Consider the following 26,536-nt stretch of genomic DNA (forward strand, 5'->3'; position numbering starts at 1 on the left):
CGTTTGAAGTTATTCAAGGTTTTCTTTTCTAATATGTATTTTGCATTTCCCTACCATATTTAGTTACATAGAAAGGGCAGAATATATATTAACAACAGTGGTTCAGATATCTTACAAGTTATATGCATTATACGCACCTCGCTTTCTCTTACCACCTTCATTACCTTTTAGTATACAAGGTCACTTCATTTCAGGGGTGAAATTGCAACCGTGCTGATTTCTCTCGCTAAGTGCAAGTCTCACAAAGTCTCGTCAAAAGGCCACAGACGCAGTCCCACACCACTGCAGGCAATTACCCCTACCTCTTAGAAACTCAGGCTCCATTCTGACACAAGTTACATTTCTACCGGTCTGAAACCTGACTATTCTTGGAAGCCTTTCAACTTCAAGACTATATGGACCCTCCAGGTAAATTGTATCAGGTTTTTGCCAATATTTGTTAAATGAGATGACAGTTTTTCTTTTACCCCTCCCATTTTATTAATTTATATTGAATAAACATATCCTCTCTTAACCATTACTCTAGGACCCCTCAAACAAGCCCCAAAATACAGATCTCCAGAGGTACATACGCCATTCCCTGATCCTCCTGCACCTCCTCACTGCACCTGTTCCAGTTCAAACCCATCATTCTTGAAAAGTGCCTAAATTCCCTTCTTTACACCAGCTGAAGTCTACTGAGCACCCATAAACTGGCACTGACACCTCCTAGCAGACCTTTGCTAATCTTACTAGAGTTGCCTTTTCCTTTGCTTCAAACCGATACTTTCATTCACATCATTCACATACTTAATACACACAGGTCATTTTCCTCTCTCTCATCCAGCACAACTTACAGCAAGTAAAAGATTCTATGACCATGCATGCTCTCCTACCGAGTTCATCATCTTTGCAATTCTAGACGGTACTCCACAGAATTCAATGGATTTAGCCAGCTAAATTGCAGCATTTTAACTATTTCCTGCAATAGTTTTGATTGGGTTTTGGTTTTGTGGGTTTTGTTTGTTTGTTTGTTTGGGTTTTTTAGGATAGACAGCATCCAACTTGAAAGCAATGAGTTCTATATTTTGCTTCTACCTTAGCCATAGGTTTTTTTCAACACGCTCATTCTCCTTAGCACTCTGATAGAGTCAGCAGCTTGGAGTTATTCGTTCAAATCGCCTTTCCTGAAACGAGGGTTCAATGCTATGGGCACCAATTGTTGTTAAGATATATGATGCTTTTTTCCTCCTCCTATTCCACGTACACATACTATTTTTAAGGACGCTGTATTTTTAGATGTGTCTACATACTGAAATCAGTTTGATAAATGGTACCATTTACAGTAAGGTATGTATCTTTCAAAAAGGCTGCCTTCTTATTCAGATTTTTTATATCTATCTGAAGGGAGCTATTCTGACACACAGAATTCCACGTATCTCTAATACGTATAGCAGTGTCTCCATACTGAACACTGATGTTAGGTGCTTTTGCATCTGAAACCCAGCTGTAGCATTTTTCACTTATTTACACAGGGCATTAAAAATAATCCTGCTAAAGTTCAACTCTATGTTCAGTATCTGAATTAAAGCAATGGAAAAAATATCTTGACTACTGGTTCTCTCCTCTTTAGTTTGCCATGGTAAAAAAACAAAACAAAACAAAACAAAACAAAACAAAACAAAACAAAACAAAACAAAACAAAACAAAACAAAACAAAACAAAACAAAACAAAACAAAACAAAACAAAACCCCCACCCTAAAAATAAAACTAGAAGAATTAGCTAAATGGATAGGAATGAGGCTGCAGGTTATACAAAACAGCAAAACTTAAATTTACTTATCCAAACATCTAAACAAGTAGTTAACACCGTATTTCATACTAGAAACATCTGTGGGGTAGATGTCAGCTACAAGTGGAAGTGTAAAGCTCTTTGCAGTGGCAGGTCATACAACTAGGGACAACAGCCATAAATTATGGTTTGGGAGGTGGGGGAAATTCTTTTGTGCGTACTACAGCACAGCAGGTTAATCAGAAAGGTTGTGGAATTTCTATCACCAAAGGTTTTCAAGTTTCAAAAACAACAAAACAAACACTCTTCCTAAAACCAACCTCCTCTTCCTCCCCAAAAACCCCCCACACCACAACCGAGAGGCCCCTTCCTACTAACATTTCTGTGATTCTACCAATGACCCTTTACCAGCAGGATCCATACAGAATTGATTGGGTGGTAGGAGAGAACGGGAGGAAATACGGAACCCTAACGCAATTAAAAGAGGACAATTAATGCTAATCCAGTGTGAATCTAGTGTGAGCTTTTGAAATTTGAGAAAACAAGTTTAATCAATAAATACAACACTGCTACTTTTCTGCAATACATACAGGACGCGATTCAGTTACATGAGGATTGATTGCTATTACCTTCTCATATGCCCTAGAAGGCTCAAGAAATCCATACAGGATTGGCAAATATTACTGTCAGGAGCCTATGGGAGCCTTATTGCTTTTTAAAGCAGAAGCTGGGACACCAGGCAGAAAATCACAGGAGATCTAAAATGGCAACGTAGGCTACGTTTAGCCAACAGAATCTTATTCCAATATTATTGTACCAAAGACATTCTAATAATCTGAACAATAAAGATAATATATATTAAATGCATCAAAAGCTCTATCTAAATTTTTGATCCAAAAGTGTATCTGTATTCCTATGTATTTTATACATGCACACCTAGAAGTGGTAACAGAGGTATAAATCTAATACATCCCCCCAGAAATTACCTTCTAATACCTAAATTATTGCACCTTTTCATTTATAACTGAAAAGTTTGAAGTTATTGTCAACGTTTCTAAACCATGGGAAAACAAGAATAACGCACGTGTCATCTATTCTGAACTGGCCTGTGAAATTAGGCATAAGACACCCAACAATATTTGACTGTTTTGAAATGCATAATGTTATATACATCAGGGAATGAAAAACAGAAGCCTTCTAGTAGGAAAGGTTGTAGCCAGGATTTAACTTCTCTGAAAGAGACTTGGAATTACAGTTGATAACAAAGTTAATGTATTTCTACAGTAAAATGGCAGACATGAGCTCTGAATGCGCACGACGGGGTAATACCTCTGCTTTACGCTGGTGTGTTACCCTAACACCGTGCCAGCTGAAGTACACACAGTTTTAAAGAAGGAGGCTGAAAGACACTTGAAAGACCACCACAACAAAAACTGGCATGAAAATTAGAAATATCAGGGTTTTTTTTTTTAAAGCAAAAAGCTTAATAATTCAACTAACTTAGTTTGAAGAATACCTGGGAGGCAGGAAGATTTTAATCCATACATAAATAGTACAAACAGATAAGAAATTGAATACCGGGTCAAGTCTAATTGACAAAAGCTACCAAAAGCAGCAGTTCCATGGTGAAAATAATTGACTGATGAAACTACACAATTGGTAGTCTGCTCCTTCACAGGACGAAGTTCCTAATCAAGAACTAATGTTTGTCTAGGAATACACTTTGGTTCAAACAGAACTAGCTTCAAGGAAGTCATACATAACACACAGAATATATGCAACATATTTTTCCAAGCTATAGAAACAGAATAAAACATGAAAAACCCTATGAATATAGCCATTAACTGAGAAGGAATTAATTCTCAAACAGTTGGTATGACTAAAGAAGGATGGGCTTACTATATAGCTCTTATAGCCGATACCTTTTTGAAGCAGTTTCAATAACAAGCATAAAGTGTTATCAGTGTTAATGAGCTCTTAAGGCTTTCAACAATTACAGCTGTGTTTCAAAACAGGACTCGAATATGTCTGGTTTCTTCTTAACTTGGGACCCTTTATTGTCTCTTTTGTTCTTTAATCCAATTAGTCCATCAACATATTATTTCAGTTGATGTGAATTCCTGGAACAGCCCTGTTCTTCTCAAGACCTGAAGTAACTGGATTTGGACCCCTCTGAATACATAATGTGAGGCTGCTGAATTTTGTGGCTAATTTATTGTGAGATTCTCGACATATAGGCCACAACACCAAATAGAGTTGTGAAGTTCTCAAATACTTGGTTCTGTCCAGTATTTGTACAGTTTTCAGTTCAACAGCAAGCAGATTAAAATACTTGGAATTACTGCTGTACAAGTTCAACTGCCTGACTACAAAAATGCAGTACTTAAGGTAAAGAACTCAAAGGGCTGAAGTTGTTTTCCAGAGCAGAAAGTTTTCATTGTAGATCTCACAAAAACTTAAAGCATTACTGTAACAGTTTATCAAAGAACAGAAAGGAAAATTACTCATTTATTAGGCAACTGTTACAGGAATCTTTTGAGTTTATACAACTGAAGGTACCCCATTTACATGACTGTTTCTACTTCACAGCTGCTGAAGGGTCATAAGCTACAGTCATCCTTTATGACAAAAACAGAAGAGAAAGTGTGGTTAAACACATTTCCAGTGAACTGAGCTGTGCTATAAGACAGTTACAGATACCCAACCACATTTAGATGAAAGAATTTCAAGCCCAGTAAACTTCAGTACAACTGAAATTTGCTCTGGGGATTAAAGTGAACCACAGACTGAATGGCTCACTGATGTGACCCTGCTGCAAAAAAGTGTAGTGTCATTTCTGAGATTAACAGAAATTACATTAATTTTCCTCATGCAAAATGAAGTTCGTAACCAGTTTGGACACTACACCTCCAAGGCATGGATCCAAGGTTTCCCTGGACAGAAAAATACAACTTTTAGGAATTACAGCCTGGGAAGGAGAGTTCAAAGACTTCAGCTGCTTCCAGCGAAGATTTAAATTAGGTGAAAATATTGCATAAACACAGGCAACTATTCGCCTGGAAAGACTGTGTTATATGAAGTCTTTACGAATATAACGGTTACTTTAGGAGATGGTCTAAATGTACCTGACCTGCCTCAGGGCTTGATCTTTAATGATTTTATAGTTTCTAGAAATCATCTGCAGACATTAAAAGCTCTTACAGAAAACTTTTATCACCTTGCGTGCATAGCTGGCCATCCAAGATAAGTATTAGGCGGCAGATATTTAATGCACCACCTCCCACTTTACATGGAGAACTTTTTCCAACAGCATGTAGCCCATTTGGTACGATATTCTGCTTTACTACTTACTACGACAGTCTTTAATTGCAAAGAACTTCAGAGTTAAATTTTTGTACTTTGATGTAATGAGTTTATAGAGGAATATACAATCCTTGACAGAGCTACAACATATTCTCCAGCTATAGTCAGAGTTTACAAAGCCATTTCAAATTTTATGTAAGTCCTGTGAAACAATTATCTGCACCATACTCTCTATCCAGTGTTTCTGACAACCTATGTTTTGCCCATGTTGCTGAACAGTTAAATAAATTACTTCTGTCACTCCGAGAGGCTCAGAATTACCTTCTCACCGTGTCTGCCATTTCTCTTTTACCCAGTAGGAAGTCAGACTCTCAGTTCACATATTTAGTCCCTGCTCTTGGCCAGCACAGGGTGCCACCACCCTTCTTGAGCAGGGGAGCACTGCTCGCCTCAGCAACAGCAGAAAAGAGCAAGCATAACTGCCAAGAGTGACTTGAAATCTCTGTTCTTGCAAGAAATACTAACTTTAAAAGAAGAATTCTTTAATGAATTTCTCACCACCTGCTTCAGGTAAAGAAATAGGTCTCAAAGACAGTTTGAACGATAAAGACTTCTTAGAAAAGAAAAAGACTATGTCAAGATCTACTGAACAAAAAGGAAGATTCAGGACAAAGGCAAAGAGGTTTAAGACGACCTTGGAAAGAAGGGAAAAATACAGAATTGTATACACATGAATTGAGAAGGCACGATAAATTGAGGAGAAACCCAGGGCACACATTTCAGAATGTAAACCAAAGGACAAGTCGTTTTAAAGATGGTTTGGTTTGTGGGGTGGGGTGTTTTGTGGGGTGTTTGTATTGTGTCTGCAATACCTGTTTGAGGGGAGTAAAGATGAAGCCAGTGGTATCCAATAACAAGATGAGAAGCACTGAGCACAAATTGAAATATAGGAAATTCCACGAAAACACTGGGGGTAAAAAACCCAACAAAAACCCACAAACCTTTTTTTTATTGTGAAGGTGGTCAAACACTGAAACAGGTTACCCAGCGATGCTGTGAAATCTCCATCCTTGACGATAAGCAAAACCTGCCTGGTGAGGGCCCTGGGCAACTTGCTCTAGCTGAGCCTGTTTTGAGTAGGGGGGAGTTAGACTAGATGATCTCCTGAGGTTCCTTCCAACCTCAATTATTCTAGGATAAATTTTCCTCAAATTGTATCAAAAAAAAGTGTTGACTATGATGGCCTTTATAAAGCCTGTATATTTGGTAGAGACAAGAGTGAACAAGCAGACCTAACTATAATGTTTTTCTTTGCTAAAACTGAAAAAAGTAACAGCTTTAAATGTATCATCATTTACTTCTTGGCCATGACATTTAAAACATTGTCACTAACAGAATCAGCAGCCTGAAACCAAGCATCGGGGCCGTTAATTCCGAGGCTGTTAATTTGAGCTGCCGGTGAACTTCACACAAACAGTGAGCTGCTGAATAAGATTAAAGAAGCCACCTACATGAGACACCTACAAACTCACATGCAGTCTAAAGCAGGCAGTTATCACATAATACACGAGTGCTTCAAAACTATTTACAGTAAAAAACAATACTGAAAATTAACAGTATATATCATTCTGGTGGCAGCATACCCAGCAATATGGAATGAACCTTCTATGGAATACCTGACTCATTTCTAAACGTACAGTCATATATAGTGGTGACAACCTTGCAACTACACTTAAAGGCTTAAAATGAACATATGAGCATCAAAATATTAAAATACTTCTTTACAAGAAACTAACTTTTCTTATCAAGCTCCCATAAAACACCAGCAATGCATCTGGGGGGGAGGAGGGGGAAGCCATTTTGATAAGGTGAGTTTTGCAGGATTTTTCAAAATCAAAACACTAGCTTAAATAATTACTGGATCTTATTAACCTCCACTCCTTCTTGATACTATATGTATATGAATGAGCATAACCACTGGAAGCATCTCAATGTTCAGAAAAATTTAAAAAGCATTGTAATAACATAGATTGAGGAAAATTTGTTAGAGCGAAAATATCTCCAAAGTGATAATTAAAGAAAGGCACACAATTATCATTCTTTGGGTCACGTTTTGCCAACTGAAAGGCTGATATTCCCTTGTCTCTCTTTCTTGGGCAATGAAAAAGACTTGAGCTGGAAACTACATCTTTATGCTACCACACACACTAGAACTTCATCACTGTACTACCTCAGTTGAGGTCGTTTAAGTAACAATAGCAGTAATAAGCAGTTTAGAAAGAGTTACCAACTGAAATACATAAACTCATGTATATGTAAATGCGGAACTTCACTCAAAAGCCCCAATGAATGCAGAGTATTTGCTAGTAGCCTTAAAAATAATAAAATTAAAATAAAAATCACAAAACAACTCTGATGACTTTGAACAAAGAGTGTGCAGTGTTGTAGATGGGAAGAAGCGATGGAGGGAAAAAGGTGAACATCCCAAGGAAAAGGTTAAAAAAAAACCAAAGCAACAGAATAAAACAGGGAAAATATGATTACAGTTGCATACTTAATAAACTTTTTTTCTATTTTTAATAACTTCAGCATTTTCCAATGCCTTCAAAACAAGGCTTGGATGATTCTGAATCAAATGTGGAAATACTGTTTCATTAAACATATAGAAAAATGAGATTTTTTTCTTTTTTCTTTCAACCTTTTCTAAAGGTTGGACCAGATGATCTTTTGAGGTCCCTTCCAGCCTGGGCTGGTCTATGATTCTAAGAATAAACAGCTAACATCAACCCCATAATCATGGATACTCAGCAAGCGACTTGTTTAAACCAAATAGTATCTATTTGCTGTGAGGATCAGATCCAAATATCTCTATCTGTGCCACACAGGATTATTTTAGCAATTTACTGACAAGAAAAGCTCCTCCCAAGGCAACACTTGAAACGTGATCATATTTTGTGGACACAGATACCAGTGCCACTTCTTTGGAACAGGTCTAACACCTGTCACCTTGATTTGAAGACGAAATAAGTCTATGCCTTTCCAGCTAACCAGGAAAGAAAAGTCTTTTGAAACCAACATATGAAACTGATTGTTCAAGACAGATTCTGACTTAAAGACAGGATAGGAGAAAACTCAACAGTAAGGGCCTTTTTACAGCCTCTTTCAGTTTATTTCAGTTTTTGGAAATAGGCTAGAACTCTGTTCAAAATTTTGAGATCCCAGACAGACTGACTCACTCCCTCTTCAGATGCAGGCTGTTTTCACCAACAGTGGGTTAAGAGATGTGTTTAACTGAACTTCTGTAACTCTGCCAGCTGTGGGAAAACTTTTGTTTACTAATAAATGCTGGATATTTTCCCTGTTTTATTGGAATGAGTCATGCTTTGAAAAATCTATGGCTGTAATTACATATTGTGGTCCCCAAATAAAGACTAAAACCTTCTGTGAAAAGATCAGAAAGCAGAAAATACACTGAGGCACAGAACGGCCATCATTATGGGGATACTCTGTATTTAAACTTAAATATCTAACAACAGCACACATAAGGAACAGATACAACTGTACTACTCTTGAAATGTATAACACTTCCTACTACAATTCATACTGTTTATCTGCACTCGGTGTTTACTAAACAGCTCTCTCTCAGGAGCGTACCTGGAAGTACCAAAACATCTCTGCAAAAGGTTCAGGTTTAACTCTGATGTAATCTATAACAGCTTCCCATCTGTCCACAGAATATAAACATATATTTGTGTATTCGGACGTTTTGAAAGTCCTATATTGATCCTTCTGTCTTCTGATTTATGTCATACTGAAAGCTGGTTTGGTAGTTAACACCTTGTTGGTAAGAAAAGCAGTGATCTTAATTCTTAATTAAAAATTTTAATTTAAAAAAAAAAAATCAGCTCAAGTTAACCACTAAATTTCTAAAATAGATTATCTGGAAAAAAAAAAAAAAAAAAAATCCTCTTTCCAAACATTCCAGTAACAGTAAACACACACTGAGTGGCAAGGATGCATAAAACACGATCCAGTTTTGAGTGACATGTCCCCTTCCAGGAGAAGCAGTTTAGAGACGTTTCTTCTGTAAAGATAAACTCAGTTGCTGAAGTCTACACTAATGAGACTTTGATTTTCTCCTCCAAAGAAGGATGGATCTGCTGTCCCAAATTGTGAGTGTGTCATAAATCGTACTTGCTATTTTCAGTGAGTTCCTGGTTTTGCAATCAAAGAGCTACCAGCATACGGCAATATGCTTAATTCAAATTGTATTAGAAAAAAATTAAAGTGAGTATAGCCTGGCAGATTCTTACCTACAAGATGATTTCTAAGCACTGTTCCATATTTTTGAGTCTTTCTGCTTTTATACTGCAGTTGCGAGACTTCTTGAATGCCTTCCTAACACATCAGGTGATAAACAATGTAGTTAAGAATTCCCCCTTGCTACTACCATAATTTTGATAGCAATAAAATATTCACTGTAGAATAGTCTGGAGGTTAAAAAGACGAGCTAGAAATCACTAGCTAGAAATCCATGAGCTCTTCAGAAAAAAAGCACTGGGAACATACAACTTAACAAAGGTGTTGGGAGGACTATCAGGCAATACTTTAGGAATAAAATAAAATAAAATAGGTTAATTCCTATGAAACTACTTCAGTTCTCCCCTGGGATGCACTACAGTCATGCAGGCATCTCTGCTGCCTTCCACTAAGAAAGTGGAAAAGCACAGGTAAGTAGTCACTCAAACAAAAAGCACCTCCAGTCTACACGAATCAAAGCTAAATAAGTATTCGGTCAATCCCAATGTTGTTCTTTATTTGAAATACTGCCATTTACCTTCTCAAACAGCTTAATGCTGACTCAAAGGAGAATTCTAACCTTCCTATCTCAAAAAAATGTTTTGGTAACTTTGATTTTCTATCTTAAACTTGAGTTTATGCTTAGTGTGGTGGAAAGGATAAAGTCTTCTGAAAGTTAAGATGCGAGTTATCAGATAAATTATAGAAAAACAAAAGATTCTCATATAAGGGTTTCTTCTCATATAAGGGTCTCTAGAGCACCAACGCGTGGGTTCCAGGGGTAGGGCAATGGAACCTACTTTTCTTCTTTACTTATATATGCAGGTGTGCAAACACCTACGAATGTGCACACACATTAACAAATAACAGCTTCATGCACATGCTTACAAGCACCATGTGACAAGCAGTTCAGTACCATTGTTGCCTTAGTTCATATTGGTCAGTATAAGTTTGTATTTTAAGTTAATGACTGCACAGTTAAGGACTACAATATGTCTTAAAGCAGTAAATCAGTTTAAATCTAAAAGTGTGATGTTCTAAATCAACAGTACAGTTTTAATTTAATAGATCTTCTTAAAAACTTTTTTCATAGTAGACATTACATCTTTAAATTTTAGAACACTTCATTCAAATTGAAGCAAATAATTTCAAGCTAATAGTTTTTCTTGTTTTATATCTTTTCTATATATAGCCTCTTTTAACTATTTATATCCAGCATCCCACACTGGAAGAAGGGAACAACTTTGGACACCATTAAATATAGAGAGCACGGACCACTACTTTAGCAATTAATCTGGCATTATGAACATGTAATAAAAATTACAATCAATTATACATAACAAAGTGAAGTATTAATAACCTATGGTCTAAACTACATGTTCCAAAGAAAAGGATACCTTGTATTCTGTGTAAAAGCAGCTGCCTTAGAAATGAAAATTCATAAATAAAAAGACACCTGCAATCACCTGCACAATACCTGCGGTGCAGTCCACTGAATTTTATAATGAGAGCGATCAGCATTTCTCTAGACTAACAGATAAGCAAAGACAAAAGGTATTCTTTTTCTTTTTTTGGGGGGGTGAGAGGGTGGGGAGGAGGAACAAATAACATTTGGAAACGGTATTTCAATCAGATTTACCTTTTGTTCAGTATGTTCTTAAAAAGCTAACAACTACTTCATAATCACATTTCCAGTTAATTTAAGAAAAAACTTTTTTTTCAGTAGAAGCTGATTCATTATTTCATCTCACCCTCTGAAAAAGAGCCAACATTGCAATAAATAGCTAACTCATTTGGAACAGGAAGCTGAGTTAATTCTGTATTACTAATCCTTTAGCAAGTCAACAGGAACTAAATTCTGGACATCATTTTTTACCTGACAACTAATAATTGCATAATGTAATTAACAACATCTTGTGCTGTTCATTCTCTTTGGGAAAGACCAGAAGTGATGAGTTTGCATTAAGCTTATTCCACTTAATTCACCAAGCCAAAACAATACCAGTAGGAAGAGGACAGAATACAACTATTGAAGAACACATTTTAAGAAGTATTTTCCCTGCATATTTTCTTAAATCTTTTAAATAATACAGAAATTCAACAATTGCGATGACTCAACTGTCAGTCTTTCACGCCATCAGCCATGTAGCTAGCAAAAATGCAAACACTGGACTGATATCTTGGTATCTTCTCATCTACTGTAGCCTAAAGCTTGCATTTACTTAGTAAAAGCCTGTCCATATCCTACAGCTTGTACATTTTTACAAGTTCAGTTAACTGCTTTGATAGCATTCTTTCCACATTTACAGATAAACGAGTTTATTCTCAAAACCTTTCACTGCTCTAAGCTGCACAGCTTGGACTTTATGCCAGAGGGAGTGTCCTCTGACATTTTCAGTATTGCAGACAAATATATTTTCTAAAAATTAAATTTAATAAATTTTTAATGATAATTTTGAAATACAATTTATTTATTTGTTTAAGGTTTAACCTGGATTTCATCCATTAAGCTACTGCACAGCAGCTCTGGTATCACAGAACTTTTGCTTAGCTCACTTAGCTCATTTCAGTGTTTTCCCTTCACTCAGATAATTAATATTCTTGATGGACCTGATGCACAAAAAAGTCTCTGAGATACTGGACATATTCCCATAACATCTACTAAGGCAACCAGGGCAACTGGTTTTTTTTTAGTTGGATTAAGATCAACAAGCACTTAAACACAGAGAATCAAAAAAATTAATGTCTGAAACATAAAGCATTTTTTTCCTTCTTTTGTAAGAAAAAGTATCTTCAAAAATTAAAACCTTAGCAAATACACACGCTCTATTTTAGCAATCACATGCTTAAATCTTTAAACAAAAAGCAAATGTCTCACACTATAGTAAGATTAACTTAAAACATGACAAGTTACTGTTTCTTAAACAACGTCAGTGCTGAAGACAGTAAAACTGCAGCTCTATGATATAGGCCAGAGTCACTCTAGAAATTACACTGTTTAGTAACACATAAGGTCATCTAGAGATGTATATTTGGATGTTAAATGAACACAGGTATATTGAATTTGCAGACAAATAGCATACTTCATGATTCTATTCCTTCCAAATTTTTTTATTTCTTCAGTATGGAGAGTGCAGTAGTATTCTGGGATACTGCAGAAAGAAGGTACTTTGCCTTAATATCACAAGGTCATTCTGGACATCACAGACTGATTCCCCTTGGGAATAGCTCAGCACCCTGTTCAACTATGGGAGTAAAAGCTTCCGTACGTCAACTTTAAAATGACAGAAGAGATATGAAGAAAAAGAAGTCCAGGGTGGGGGGGACATGATGACAACCAAACCCCAGCATCAGTAATACAGTACAGTGTAGCTGTTGGAGTAATTACCTCCAGTCTCTTAAAGTTCATGAATGGTTTAAGTGCATCTTGAATAGGTGAAAGCAGAATAGAACAAAATCCTCCTAGGATCGGTTTGTTTAGAAAACTAACATACCAGCAAACCAGATGAATGACTCTGAATCCTTTATGTGCTAATATTTAAACCCTGGAATATTTATTAACAGCCTCTTAAAAAACAAAAAAAAACCAAAAAAAACAAAAAAAAAAAAAACCAAAAAACCCAAACCAACCCACAAGAAGTGTTCCAAATCTAGTAGAAGACAAACTTAATACAATCATCTTTGGTAGTCAATTACACAACCAAGGTAACTATTTGGCGTTTTTAATTAAAAAAAAGTCAGCCATTTTTCCATGTCATAGACTCTTTGGGAAATTGAGGGACTACTTACTCAAGTCAAGAACATCATCTGTCTTTATCAGATCTTCCTCCCTTGTGAGCGGTAACTGAGTTTCTGGCTCATCTCGCAAGTGCAGTGATAGCGAACGGAGCATAAAGAAAACTCTGATTGCCTTAAGAAATGAAAACAAAACATTAAAACATTGCTGCACTCAGCACTACATATTTTAACAGAATCTTACAAACCTATACTCACTTGTACAACCCCTGAGTTTGCTGTCATGCAGTAAATCTACTTTTTAAATTGAGAAAGCAGAATTAATTTCAAAGTCAGTTTAAAAAGGATATGGAAGAAGTTGAAACGTGCTATTTATTTGCAATGAAGTAGAAGCGGCAGAGCTTTTATCCCGCTGGCGCACTTACACAGACTGTGACTGACAGGCAGATGACTACAGAAGCTGTTTAAGCAAAACCAACAATCTTGGATTTTGTGTTTTTTAATCATTATTTTAGGACTGATTGTATTTACACCACCTGTACGCTACAGACAGCTACACAACCAACCTTCAGAGACTCTCACATTTTGGACTTAAAACAGTGATAACTCTTCTAGCTGAGTCTAGCTAAGATGTCTACAAGTTTGAGAGAACACAGTGGGGATTTCTGAGTTTTAATTTGCTGTGTTCATCAAAACTAACCACGTGCAAAACAGCATTCTTGGAGAACTTCATCTATATTCTCAGAAGGTCTACATCAGGGCAAAGCATTCTGAAAGCTGCATTAGTCCCAAGGAACTTTCAACAGCTGCTCTGTAAAATTAATATTCTTGTTTTGAGTTAGAAATTAATGACATATGGCATGCAAAGACTAAAAGTGCCAAAGAACAATCATCATTTTATTAGCCACATTTTGAAAGGCACCATTTATAATCCTCTTCCACTACAAGAACTGTATTTTCAGTATAGCAAATTAAAAAAATCATTTTTTTATTACTTCCCGTGTTTTGTTTTTTAAAACATTTTCCTACATAGTAATTCTGTGGCATACTGTAAATTAACTGCTGCCTTACAGTAAAAGCATGGAATTCATGGAACAGCTGCAGTGCCCAGGAACTCCCAGATTGCAGGAAGTATTAGGAAAAACAAATCTAAACTGCTTTAAGGCAACCCCCTTCACCCCTCTGTTTTTAAAATCAACAGAACTGTGGCTCCTGTGAATCAGAAATGTGAGTGCTTGGCCAGCTATCATATTGGTGGTGCTTTCAGAAACTTCTGGCAGAACAGGGATGAAGAGAGGGAAGTCATATATCTGGCTCTTCCATGAACTGACACCAGAGCAGATGAATTTGGTATGCTGTTGAAATCTAATAGGGCAATATGATTATTTGGAGCAAAGAATGTCAAGGGTATCTAACGAAAATACGATATTAACACTACCTTATGAATAAGAGTAGAGTCATTTTGCAATGGGCGATGATCTCTCCCATTTAAGCTGATTGCATTCTAATGTATTGTGGATTTACTGAAATTAAATAGGATTACTATAAAGCAGTTTTACTACCAGATGCTTCAAGAAGAATTCACGGTATTGGGTTTAAAAGTTTCCAAGTTCAATCAAGACAGCAACATCCTTGCATTTTTGGTAACCCAAAAGTCAAGCCCAACCAGTTTTTGTTTGAGTTCAGAGGGCAGCCATCACTCACTCTGCTTTCACTTATTTTCCCTTCAGTCCTCTTTCCCTCCTAGCTAGAGCCTTAATTTTCCTCGCATACATTCCCTATAAAACTAACATCACTCATCTCCAAACATGTAATCACATTTACTGCAGAGTAATCTACAGGAGTAGGAAAGAATATTAGAACTTCAACCTTTGCAAGAAAAAAAAAAAAAAAAAAAATCAAGAACATCAGATGAAAAGGGAACTACGCTGTGCTTCCTCCAATACTGATAGCCCTCGGTTTGCTAGCAATACCAATATAAACCCAAAAGCACATGATTTGTGACTTCCTATAACATCTTATTAGATCTCGATAAAACAGCAGAGCAGTTCAGTGGCCTAGAATTTTTTTCAGCTGACTTCTGTTACATTCTTGGTTAAGTAGGAACAAATATGAATTGTTATCTACATTAAAGAACTACGCATTATGATGCTTTGATGATTACTTTGCGCTGATTCCTTCATTTGTATACACATACCACGTGCAAAGAGAAAGCAATTTGCAGGGAATCTTATTACACTCCCATGAAAGAGCGTTCTCACAGGTAGTTCAAAACCTGCTCTCGAAGTCTCTGCTCGCTATGTACTCCAAGGTGCAGCGTTTAAGACCCATACTGTTCATTACTTCCCAAATAAGCACATAAATGAGTTTGCATTATTCTAGGTGACTGGTAAGCAGTACCATCTTCAGGACTACAGAAATCAGAAGGAAGAGATGCAACCAACAAGCAGTAACTGGACTATCAACAATTAAAAAGAGCATCTGATTCCGGGCAGAAGGCTTGACCAAGCAATGGTAGCTGATTTCAAAAAGCAGCCTAACAACTTCTGGTCATTTTAATGTTTTAAGTCAGAAGGGTTGGCTGTCCGGATTTTGGTGATGTGTCTTTGATAACTTGAGAGATAACTGATTTCTGAGAGTTCCTCCTAAAGTTAAGAGGAAAAGAATTGCCACTTAGAGGGACTTTCTATAGCAAAAGAAGAAGTGAGAGCCTAAAAAGACCTGATCTCTAACAGCTAAGAACTCACGATATAATCAAAGTAAGGGACTTCTTCACTTGCTAGTGAAATAAAACCTGAGAACTTTTTTAGAATCATGCCATGGGATGCTCAGAATTGAATCACTATCCATTTGAAACTGTCACCAAAAAGGACCTCCAGCAGGTTAACCGGCAGCAGCAACGTCACAAGATACACCTGAAGTTCAGCATATTGTTATGGCAATTCAGCCTAAGAGAGGTAGCCTAGCTGCAAGAGAGAGCATAGGAATTCTAAGAAATTCTAAAACTTCTAGAGCAATGTGATCAGGGGAAGGAGGACCAACAAGGAAGCATTCTGGGAGTTCTTGCTGATGAGAAAGACCCTTCCATCCCAAAGAATTTACACAAATATTTGTACTGATTTTTGAATTTCCACCAACAGAAGTTAAGCTATTCCTTATTTAGCACATGAAAAACCATGGAGCAGTCAGTTTCCATTAACGTGCATTTCTAAGTATCATTCTGTTAAATGCCTCAGAGAGAATTCTAGGAACCATTTTTGCTTTCCAAGAACAATACTTTTCAAGATAATTCATTGTACTTTATCAAATGTAACTTGCTGTGATAAAAAAAGTTGTGTGGCTTACAGTAAGTAATGAAAACACAAGTTTTCAGAAGATTCCTGGAAATAAATTTTTTCTTCAAGAGTACTTGAATATACTTACATATACACTTACATAAATGCAAGCTACCCAAGGAATAGCACTTTTCAAATAATAAGGTCGTGCAGTAATATATCTTTAAGACTTACTGGCACTGCAAGGCTTACAGGACACCGGCAGGTAAGGGCCAAGAACTGACTGCCCCAAGAATGCTGATAATGATGATGTTATTCAGGTATCACCTCTACAGATTGTGTCAGTCAAAAATAAGTATTTTGCTATTTTTCTCCTTGCTCTCAAGCTCTCTATCATGAATTACTTCAGCAAGATGAACACTCCTCAGTAGAATTATATTTTTTGTTATGTCTAGAAACACAAGCAACATGAAGCCAGCCAACCTCCCAGGGGACATTCTTACTATAAGAATATAATGAAAAACAGACTGAGATATCAGATCACACAAGGAAACTGACAATGCATTAATGCATCTCATCAAAATGCCTTTTTATGTAGATGTCTCCATGGTATAAAAAAGTTAAAACCCCAGGGCAAGAACATATTGAATTGACTAGACACAAGAAATCGTAGAGAAAAAGCTTCTCCACTGGGACAGGTAAATATTATATACTCTACAGAGAGGTCTGTCTTCATCAAGTCTTTATGATTTTATGGATGAAGCTTCCAATCAAGCAGCTTTCAAGGAAAAAGGTTTGTATTTCTAGAATTGTTCAAAGCCTTTGGCATCATTCTGTCATGAACGAATGTAAGAAAAATAGTCTTACTCACTCTTCGTGTTCTTTCCACATCTCCACAAGGCAATCTTTTCACAAAATCAATACCAGTCAGTGGTGTCCCCGTTGGAGGCAACAAGATTGAGGCATCCATCATCAAGTACTCTACATTCATGGGTTTAATCTATAAAAATATTTTAACATTGATTACTACACAGAACAATAAGCATTTGCATCATCACTTTCAAATACAACTCATGGTTGCATATTTTAAGAGGAAGGAATTGTTATACAGTTCTGAGAATTTTTGATAGCATCCGTCTTATTTTAAGCTCCTTACATGCAATCTCTATTTTATATTTGCTCACCATTCCCTAACACACTGTTGAAGTTTCCATACTGAAAAAACACAGGAGAAAACTCTGAAAGATTGCAGAAGAAAAGCTGTTTCATGAGTACTAAAACCCAAAGTGTGTCAGGTTTGATTTTAAGTCTTGACTCAAATTTGTAATTACTTCAATCACAAGGAAAATTTCCCAGATCTGTTTCTCTCCAAAAAGAACTCTCTAGTCTCTAATAATGCAATAACTTTCACACTAGACAATTCCCTTCCATCTTGCCGCTAACATAGTCTCTCCCTTACAGTGTTGCTTATTTTCATGAATAAATAATGTCTGAAGTATCTATCCTTCTGTACCTTTGGGCAATTTCATTTAAGTTCTATTATGTACACACGCACTGGAGACATGACCTTCTTTTTGCCAGAAAGCCAGCTGGAATGGCTAAAACATAATAAAAGCCCTTCCCACAGCTTGTATGATATTCTGCATAGCAGAAAAATGCAGCCGCGTGGGCATTCCAAAATAGCCAACTGTAACTGGAAGCACTGCTGGCCACTTTGCCACGGTCAGATACAATAAAAGAAGCAGACAGAAACAAGGGCCAGAATTTTCACAGTGCAGTCTTGAACTGCTGCCTTGCACGCATACAAACACAAAAATAGTCTTTAGCCAATTTTTCTAATCTCAGAGCAATTAATCTTCAGCGTCTAGAACACTGGATTAACAAATTCAATTAATGTGCAGAAAGGTACAGAAATTTACATAGACAATGAGAACACAGAACTAAAATTTCTAACAAGCAAATAACTACTTCAGATGCAGTTCACATGTGTGTACGCTGGTTTGAACAGCATTTTACACCATAAAGGTGAAAAATGTTAAAAAGGAAACTCACTGCTGAAAGCAAAAATACCATGAACTACAGTGTTCAGTTTACTTGTTCATCTGAACTTGTTCTCATCTACTGTTAATGAAGACACAACTTTTTCCTTCTTTTGTCATTCAGACAGAGCAAGTATACTTCTGCCTTCGTAGAAGCTCTATACCATATTATTTACACAACTTATCTGACAAGACATCATCAGTGTTGTTTAGCACTTAAATCAGCCTGCCCAGCAAGTAATTTGCTAGCTAGGCAAAGAAATATGCTTTAAGGAAAACAAAGTTCAAATTCTAGAGTGTAGCTCTGTCTTTTCTGGTGAATTAAAAAAATGCAGTCTCAGAAATAGAGATACAACAGAAAAACCTACATGTATACTGAACTTGCAACATAAAAATGATGCTAGTATCAGTGCCACTTCTCAAACTAAAAGTACAGCAATACTTAACTACTAAAAAATTAAATGCTTCACTAAATTCTTCCATTATTTAGGCTGGTAAGATAGATGCATGATGCTTCTCGTATTAAAAGACTTATTGCAACACACCAACTGTGCTTTTTCAAAAAGACAACTAGTGGCTGCTCATTAAATCCCTGTACCACCCTGCAGCACAGGCAGTACCTCTTCCAGATGAGACAAAGGCCCCGATATTTGCTCACTAGAACCCTGTTCTCTGCTGTTAAGTGAAGTAGCACCACTCAAAAGTGAAACCTTGCTGGGCTTCAGAAAGATATAGGAAGATTTTCACATTGTTTAGTAACGAGAAAAAAAAAAATTAATCCAATGACTCATTTCCCAGGATAACGTAATTTTTGCATACTCACTTTCAGAAAGTAATGGGCTTTTATTTAATAAAGAGCTGTGAAATTTCACATAAATGATTTATGTAAGTGTAGACACAACTCCTCAGAGACAAAAAAAACCCCACCCACGTTTTGTTGTTCTACTCCTGGGAATAAAGCTACCAACATACTCGGTAGTGATCAGTAAGTACTTGTTCTTGCTCCTGTGTTGTATCTGGGTTTGAGGATCTGGCAGGGCAGAAGGGGGGTCACTTACTGTCATACTCCGGTATTCATCTTCAAACATATCCAGAAAAATTTCTTCTCCCTTTCAAAAAAAATGGATACAGCCATATTATGAATCTTTATGGCTATGGAGGCATGCTTGTTTGGTTTTGTTTAATTATGTACTGGGTGTTCATGGCCAGGGCCCGGCAGCGGGGCTGCAGGGGCCTCTGTGAGGAGAGGCCAGGGCTGCCCCGTGCTGGACATGGCCGGTTCTAGCCGCCTCCAGCAGCCCCGCTTCAGGACAGAGCTGAGCCCTTCAGCAACGCTGACGGCACCTCTGGGAAGACATGTTTAAGAAAGGGACAGAGATTCCTCTGCAGCCCGTGGAAAGAACCATGCTGGAGCCGAGATCCACACTGCAGCATCAGAGCAGGTGGATATGCAGAAGGAACTGCAAGCTGTGGAGGACCCACCCTGAAGCAGATGTTTTCCCTGAAGGACTGCAGCCCATGGAGGAGAGGGCCCACACTGGGGCAGGGGAAAACGGTGAGGAGGAAGAGATGAACTGTTATGGACTGACCCCAAACCCCCATTTCCCATCCCCCCACACCACTCAGCAGGGGTAGAAGGCAGGAGAGTCAGGAATGAAGGAGCAAACTTCAGCCTGGGAAAAGGGAGGGGTGGGGGGAAGGTGATGTTCTAATTTGTCTTTGTTTCTCACTATCTAAATTTATTTTAATTGGCAATAAATTAATTTTCGCCAAGTTGGGTCTGTTTTGGCCATGATGGTAATTGGTAGGTGATCTCCCTGTCTTTATCTCAACCACAAGATTTTTTCATCTTATATTCTGCCTCCACCCTATTGAGGAGGGGGAGAGAGCGGCTGGGTGGACGTCTAGCAGCCAGCCAAGGTCAACCCACCACAAGTTACTTATTTTTTGTAAGGCACACTGAGAAAACATTCTTCAAGAGAATTCTAACAAAAATAGGAAGAGATTTTAGACACTTGGAATCTGTCATGGATTTACTGCACCTTTTATAGAAGTTAACGCCTAGGGCTAAAAATTTTATTTCTCTCATTGTTTACAATTAAAAAAAAAAAAGGCAAAAAGCTGCAGAGGTCTCCAATAAGAAAAAAAAAAGTAAAATGTTAGATCATCATTTCAGATAAGACGCAAATAAAAAGTAATGCCAAAAAGAAACACATTCCATATTAGTGTCAATGATAAAATCCCAGAAATGTTTAATAGTCTGGCTCTGTTCCATGAAATACATAGCAGCTGACTGCTAACTTGACCTCCAGTACAAACCCGGTGAGACTTCTAACAGCCTTTTTGTGACGTATGCCAGTGCGGTACGGGAAGGGCAGGAAAGGAGAGGAAACCTCCAACAAAACACTTCCTTCTCTATCACAAACATGGAGTTCCCATCTTAAAAAATGTGCTGCCTTGGGCACTACATAGCGAGAGAGTGGGCTGCAGACTTTGTTCTAATTCCACATTATGCGAAGGATTTTTTCTTACAGAATTTTGCATATATACCTTATAGAAACGACGAAGGAGATGAACACTTTCTTCCCTTGCACCCTAGAAAAGATAGAATAACTGTGTTTTGGGGAGTAAATACACCATTTACTCAAAAGTCACATTTAAGTAAACCACCCAAAAACTCACACAGAAGAGACTGTCTATTAATATCCCCGTATTCATAGCCTTCAGCCCCGAATTTGATAGAACACAGTTCTTGCACTTTTGAAAATACAGCTTATGTGAGCTTGTTAGTTTCAAAAGCACTTTTCTTTACATTGTTGAGATGGATGACATACAAATTTGAGAGAAAATTAAATGTAACCCTCCTGAGAAGTTAGAGTTTAAATAGCAAGGTAACAGCAAAGCTGAGAACAGAACATGGGGTATTGATTCTTTACGTTCACTGCACAGAGCCACCGATGGAAAGGTGTTCTAGAAGCTCAAATTTCACACTTATGCTTACTGCAATCAGAAATGAAACACATTTATTCAACTATACTACGAGACTCAAAGACAAGTAATGCTGTGACTGGTAATTTGAAACAAAATACTTACCTCAAGGCAAGCAAGGTGAACATCTTTTATGATGCTGCCGTTTTTAGAAAACACAAGCTGCTTCAGCAACAGGCAGCCAAGTTCTAACGTTGCCAAACGGATTTTTCCATCTATGAAAAGAAAATTTCAACACACAAAATAGTAGTAGTTTAAGTATTGCTCGTCTTGTTACCAAATGTTCTTAAATGTTTCTACTCTTCTCTGCGATTGTCATAAACTTTCCTCCTCTGTCATACACACCCTATCTGAGAAGGATGAGTGCTGATGCTGGCTTACAATTCTGATGGCTATAAAAAAAGAACTGGAAGAGTAATTTAAAGCAGAAGAAAATTTAAAGCAGAACCATGCAATAAGAAGGTAATAAAGACCAATACTATTAGAAAAGAAGCTGAAAACAATGCCTTTATCAATCTGAAGCACAGGTTGAATTACACTAAAATTACAAAAGAATCACAGATGCTTAGCATGGATAAAGTTACAAGATGAAAGGAAGTTTTGTATATAGCATACTAATAAGTCACAGCTTTTCCTTAAAAAAAGCCCAAAAGATTCAGATACAGCCTGGATGCGAGAATCTAGAGAAGTCAGAGTGAAAGAACACATTGAGATTTCAAGCTTACAGTTTCAGACGTATTTAAAGAAAAGATATGAGAAATGTACAGTCTGAGCTCAGTGATCAATACTAAGACAATATACCCAAGAGACAGACAGACATCTTAGCTTTTGACCCCAACTCCCATCTACTATTTTACAAGTTAGCGCTATGCTGCCAGAAACTAAAGATACAGACAAAGGTCAGTATGCCCAAAAAGAAGAGAAAAGATGTTCTACACAGCATTTAGCAAGCTTAATAAAAAACCACTATTTCCACCTCTCCCCAGAAGTGCTTTTGTTTAAATAAATGCATTTCCTCATCTTGCACTCTTTCTTTCTGCAGTACGTACAAACACTTTATAAATAAACGTGCTTTTAATCTGTGACTGGCACATCAGCATAACAAGTTAATACTCTGCAGATCAGTCTTGCAAGTCAAACAAGCATCCGATTTTATTCTGCAGACAATCAGGAATTCGACAGTGCGGCAGTTTCGGGGGAAAACCACCTCTACTCATTTGAAGTTTTAAGAGGGGAAGTGCAGGGAGAAGAGCAGTGGCTTGAACAAAAATCATGTGCATTGAGCACTGTATGGCCAGCCGGTCGAGGAGGTGATTGTCCTGCTCTACTCTGCACTGGTGTGGCCTCATCTTGAGCACTGTGTGCAGTTTTGGGTGCCACAGTACTAAAAGGATACGAAGCTACTAGAGTGTCCAGAGGAGAGCCACGAAGATGGTGAAGGGTTTAGAGGGGAAGCCGTACGAGGAGCGGCTGAAGTCACTTGGTCTGCTCATCTGGAGAAGAGAAGACTGAGGGGAGACCTCATCACAGTCTACAGCTTCCTCACAAGGGAAGGAGGGGCAGGCGCTGATCTCTTCTCCCTGGTGACCAGCGATAGGACCCGAGGGAACGGCAAGAGGATATGTGAGGGGAGGTTTAGGTTGGACATTAGGAAAGGGTTCTTCACCCCGAGGGTGGTGGAGCACTGGAACAGGCTCCCCCGGGAGGTAAGTCACAGCGCCAAGCCTGACAGCATCCAAGAAGCATTTGGACAACGCCCTCGGACATATGGTGTGAATTTTGGGGTTGTCCTATGCAGGGACAGGAGTTGGACTCGATGATCCTTGTGGGTCCCTCCCAACTCAGGACATTCTATGATTCTATGTCTCTGTGGAATACGTTATGGAGCCTTTTAACCCTCATTTCACAAAAAAGTTGAAGTGAGGAAAAAAAACCCACATCTTCTGCAAAACAGTTCAGAACTGAAAATATAACCTTTGATTAAAAAAAAAAAAAAAAAAAAACATGAGAAAATTTGCTATCACCTCTAGAGACAAAGGACTGCTATAAGCAAAGGGTACCATATAGTTTTCAAGACTACTTCTCCACTGGAATTACTTTTGCAAGCAAAGGTGCCACAAACCATGTTTTCAGGATGAATTCCTACATTAAGCTGAGATCACTATATATCTCATCATTTTTGTTTATTCAAAACCACAGAAAGAAGGAATTAAGACAACAGATCCCTGTATAGTTCTGAGTATAAAAACAACTGTTCAGCAGTGCATTGGTTTTGTCTGGCAAGGTTTTGGTAGCGGAGGGGGTCTCCAGGGGTGGCTTCTGTGAGAAGCTGCCAGAAGCTTCCCCCATGTCCGACAGAGCCAATGCCACCTGGCTCCAAGACAGACCCACTGCTGGCCAAGGCCGAGCCAATCAGCAATGGTGGTAGCACCTCTGGGATGACATATTTAAGAAGGGAGAAAAAAGAAAAAAAAAAAAACAAACAACCCAAAAACTCTGTGCAACTGCAGCCGAAGAGACAAGTGAGAAGATGTGAGAGAAACAACCCTGCAGACACCAAGATCAGTGAAGAAAGGGGAGGAGGAGATGCTCCAGGCACCGGAGCAGAGATTCCCCTGCAGCCCCTGGTGAAGACGATGCTGAGGCAGGCTGTCCGGCTGCAGCCCATGGAGGTTAACGGTGGAGCACCCCATGCCAGAGCAGGGGGATGCCCAAAGGAGGCCGTGACCCCGTGGGAAGCCCGCACTGGAGCAGGCTCCTGGCAGGACCCGTGGCCCCATGGGGAGAGGAGCCCAGGCTGGAGCAGGTTTGCTGGCAGGACTTGTGACCCCACGGGGGACCCACGCTGGAGCAGTCTGTTCCTAAAGGACTGCACCCTGTGGAAGGGACCCACGCTGGAGCAGTTCATGAAGAACTGCAGCCCACGGGAAGGACTCATGATGGAGAAGTTTGTGGAGGACTGTCTGCTGTGGGAGGGACCACACGCTGGAGCACGGGAAAAGTGTGAGGAGTCCTCCCCCTGAGGAGGAAAGAGCAGCAGAGACAATGTGTGATGAACTGACTGCAACCCCCATTCCCCATCCCCCTGTGCCACCGGCAGGGGAGAAGGTAGAGAAATCAGAAGTAAAGTTAAGCCCGGGAAGAAGGGAGGGGTGGGGGGAAGGTGCTTCTAAGATGTAGTTTTTATTTTCTGATTACCTTACTCTGATTGGATCGTTAATAAATTAAACTAATTGCCCCAAGTTGAGTCTGTTTTGCCCGTGACAGTAATCGGTGAACGATCTCTCTCTGCCCTTATCTCAACCCACGAGCCTTTCGTTATATTTTCTCTCCCCTGTCCAGCTGAGGGGGGAGCGACAGAGCAGCTTTGGTGGGCACCTGGCATCCAGCCAGGTCAACCCACCACAAGCAGAAATTCAGAGTTTCTGATTCCTCAACAACCAAGGAAAACCTGATAGTTGTCTTTCACAGACCACATCTACTGATTGTTCATCAAAGAGCATGCTAAACAGACGCTTTCCCCTCAAAGACAAGCAACTAAGTAGCATTTCCCACCCTCCCTATCTTCAAAAGTTTCAGCTTGGCAAGAAAACAAATATTGGAAAGGTGATACCTGGTTGTGCAGCATAATTCATTATCCTTATGAGCCCTTCTGCAAGTACATGATTATATGAATTTCTCTCTTCAGCATGTTGAGCTGGAAGTTGAATTCTCTCCAGTTTGACTGGGTCAATTCCTTTTGTGGGGGATGAAGGAAGAAAAGTAAATTAGAAAACAGGAGTATGCCTCGAGGTAAGTATTTAATAGATCACAGCAGTTTTCTCAGAGGAGCGTAATTAGCAATACAAAACTGGGCAAGTCAGTTTTGAATTTCTGTTACAAGGAAAAGGAGGAACAACAGAAAGACTAAACACATTTATGTCTCACTGAAAAACCTCAGCCTTAAATGGAGCCTACTGGGTGAAGACACTCAAATCCCAAAGTGGCTGGTGACATCCAAACCATTTTGCTGCATCTGGAATTCTCAGACTATTTGTTTGCATCTAAATCAAATCAAGATCAAGCCATACATCTGAAGAGCATAAAGGCTAAAGGGGAAAAGACAGAAGTCTGATTTTAAATTCCACTTTGGTAGTAAGTGATCAGTTCATGTATGTTTTTAAAAAATAGGAATTTTATTTTGTAACTAGTAGCCTCTTATTTAGTACCTTGCCCAATGCAAGTCACAGATTCTCACTGACTTCTTCTATAAGGAAACTAAACCCATCTTTCTTCAACCTATTCCTCTAAAATAGCAAAGTTATTTCTCAGAATAGACTGGTTACTGTAAGACCTCTTAGAGCAAAACATAGTTATGGATTGCTGAGGATCTCCCTGTCCTTGTTCTAAAGAATGGTAATAAACAGCCCCATAAAACAGAAGATGACAATATTGTGGTTTATAGTTTCTTTCAACCCTGAACTCGTAGTTAACTCTACATAACAACGCCATTTGTGATATCTGACTTATTTCTTCGCTAAGCATATGTATTTGTACAATTACTAAAGGTCTGTTTAAAGATTAAGGACAGCGATACAAATGATCTCTGTCATGATGAGTTTGAAGAAAGGAGTGAGGGGGAAGGAAGCATTTAAGGAACCAGGGCAATCACCATATTAGTGTTCACAACCATCTAACAGTTTAGTAAAGAGCTAAGTAAAGAGTTTTCCTCCTGGAAAGGAAAGCTGATTATGAGTAACATTTCTTAGAGAATATCTATATGCAGATTAAGCTCTCACAGAAGGACATGGTCATTAACGAGCAGAAAACCATTAAGGAGACTAAGAAAACATGGGGGAGGAATGAGGCAGGACCAGGCAGGTCTTCAACCAAGTGGCCAAATTGAAATCATGGTGAAATAATTCATATTCAGCATCTTTCATGTGGTTATCTGCCTGCCAAGGATGCAGAGTTCTGCATTCTTGAGATATAGCACACGCTTTAGCAACATATATGAAGGGCTCCTTCTGGGATTAAAGATCTCTCAGATAGAATTTGCAACAAATCTATTTAGCTGTACATGTGTACCTCTTGGGATTCTTTCTTCCTGTTCACACGGATATTTCTTCTGGTGAAAAACAAGCAC

The 26,536-nt window shown here is 38.4% G+C and overlaps 1 protein-coding gene across 11 annotated transcripts in view; it reads right to left on the reverse strand.

Annotated features, from left to right (window-relative positions):
- Positions 1–26,536, reverse strand: part of CLEC16A (C-type lectin domain containing 16A) — an 89,923-nt gene that overhangs the window by 30,801 nt on the left and 32,586 nt on the right. For all 11 annotated transcript variants that reach the window (XR_015698714.1, XM_087731398.1, XM_087731397.1 and 8 more), the window contains 6 exons: positions 25,025–25,147; positions 21,517–21,626; positions 20,974–21,018; positions 19,482–19,532; positions 17,256–17,384; positions 13,164–13,284 (listed from right to left, as the gene is read on the reverse strand). Coding sequence is in view for 10 of the 11 variants with exons in the window: in XM_087731398.1 (XP_087587524.1) it covers positions 13,164–13,284; positions 17,256–17,384; positions 19,482–19,532; positions 20,974–21,018; positions 21,517–21,626; positions 25,025–25,147 (579 nt within the window). In the remaining variant the exon portion in view is untranslated. The remainder of the gene's footprint in view (positions 1–13,163; positions 13,285–17,255; positions 17,385–19,481; positions 19,533–20,973; positions 21,019–21,516; positions 21,627–25,024; positions 25,148–26,536) is intronic.

This window comes from Nipponia nippon, unplaced genomic scaffold (assembly GCF_047370975.1).
Source record: "Nipponia nippon isolate SJK-2023a ecotype South Korea unplaced genomic scaffold, ASM4737097v1 scaffold_5, whole genome shotgun sequence".
Lineage (NCBI taxonomy): Eukaryota > Metazoa > Chordata > Aves > Pelecaniformes > Threskiornithidae > Nipponia > Nipponia nippon.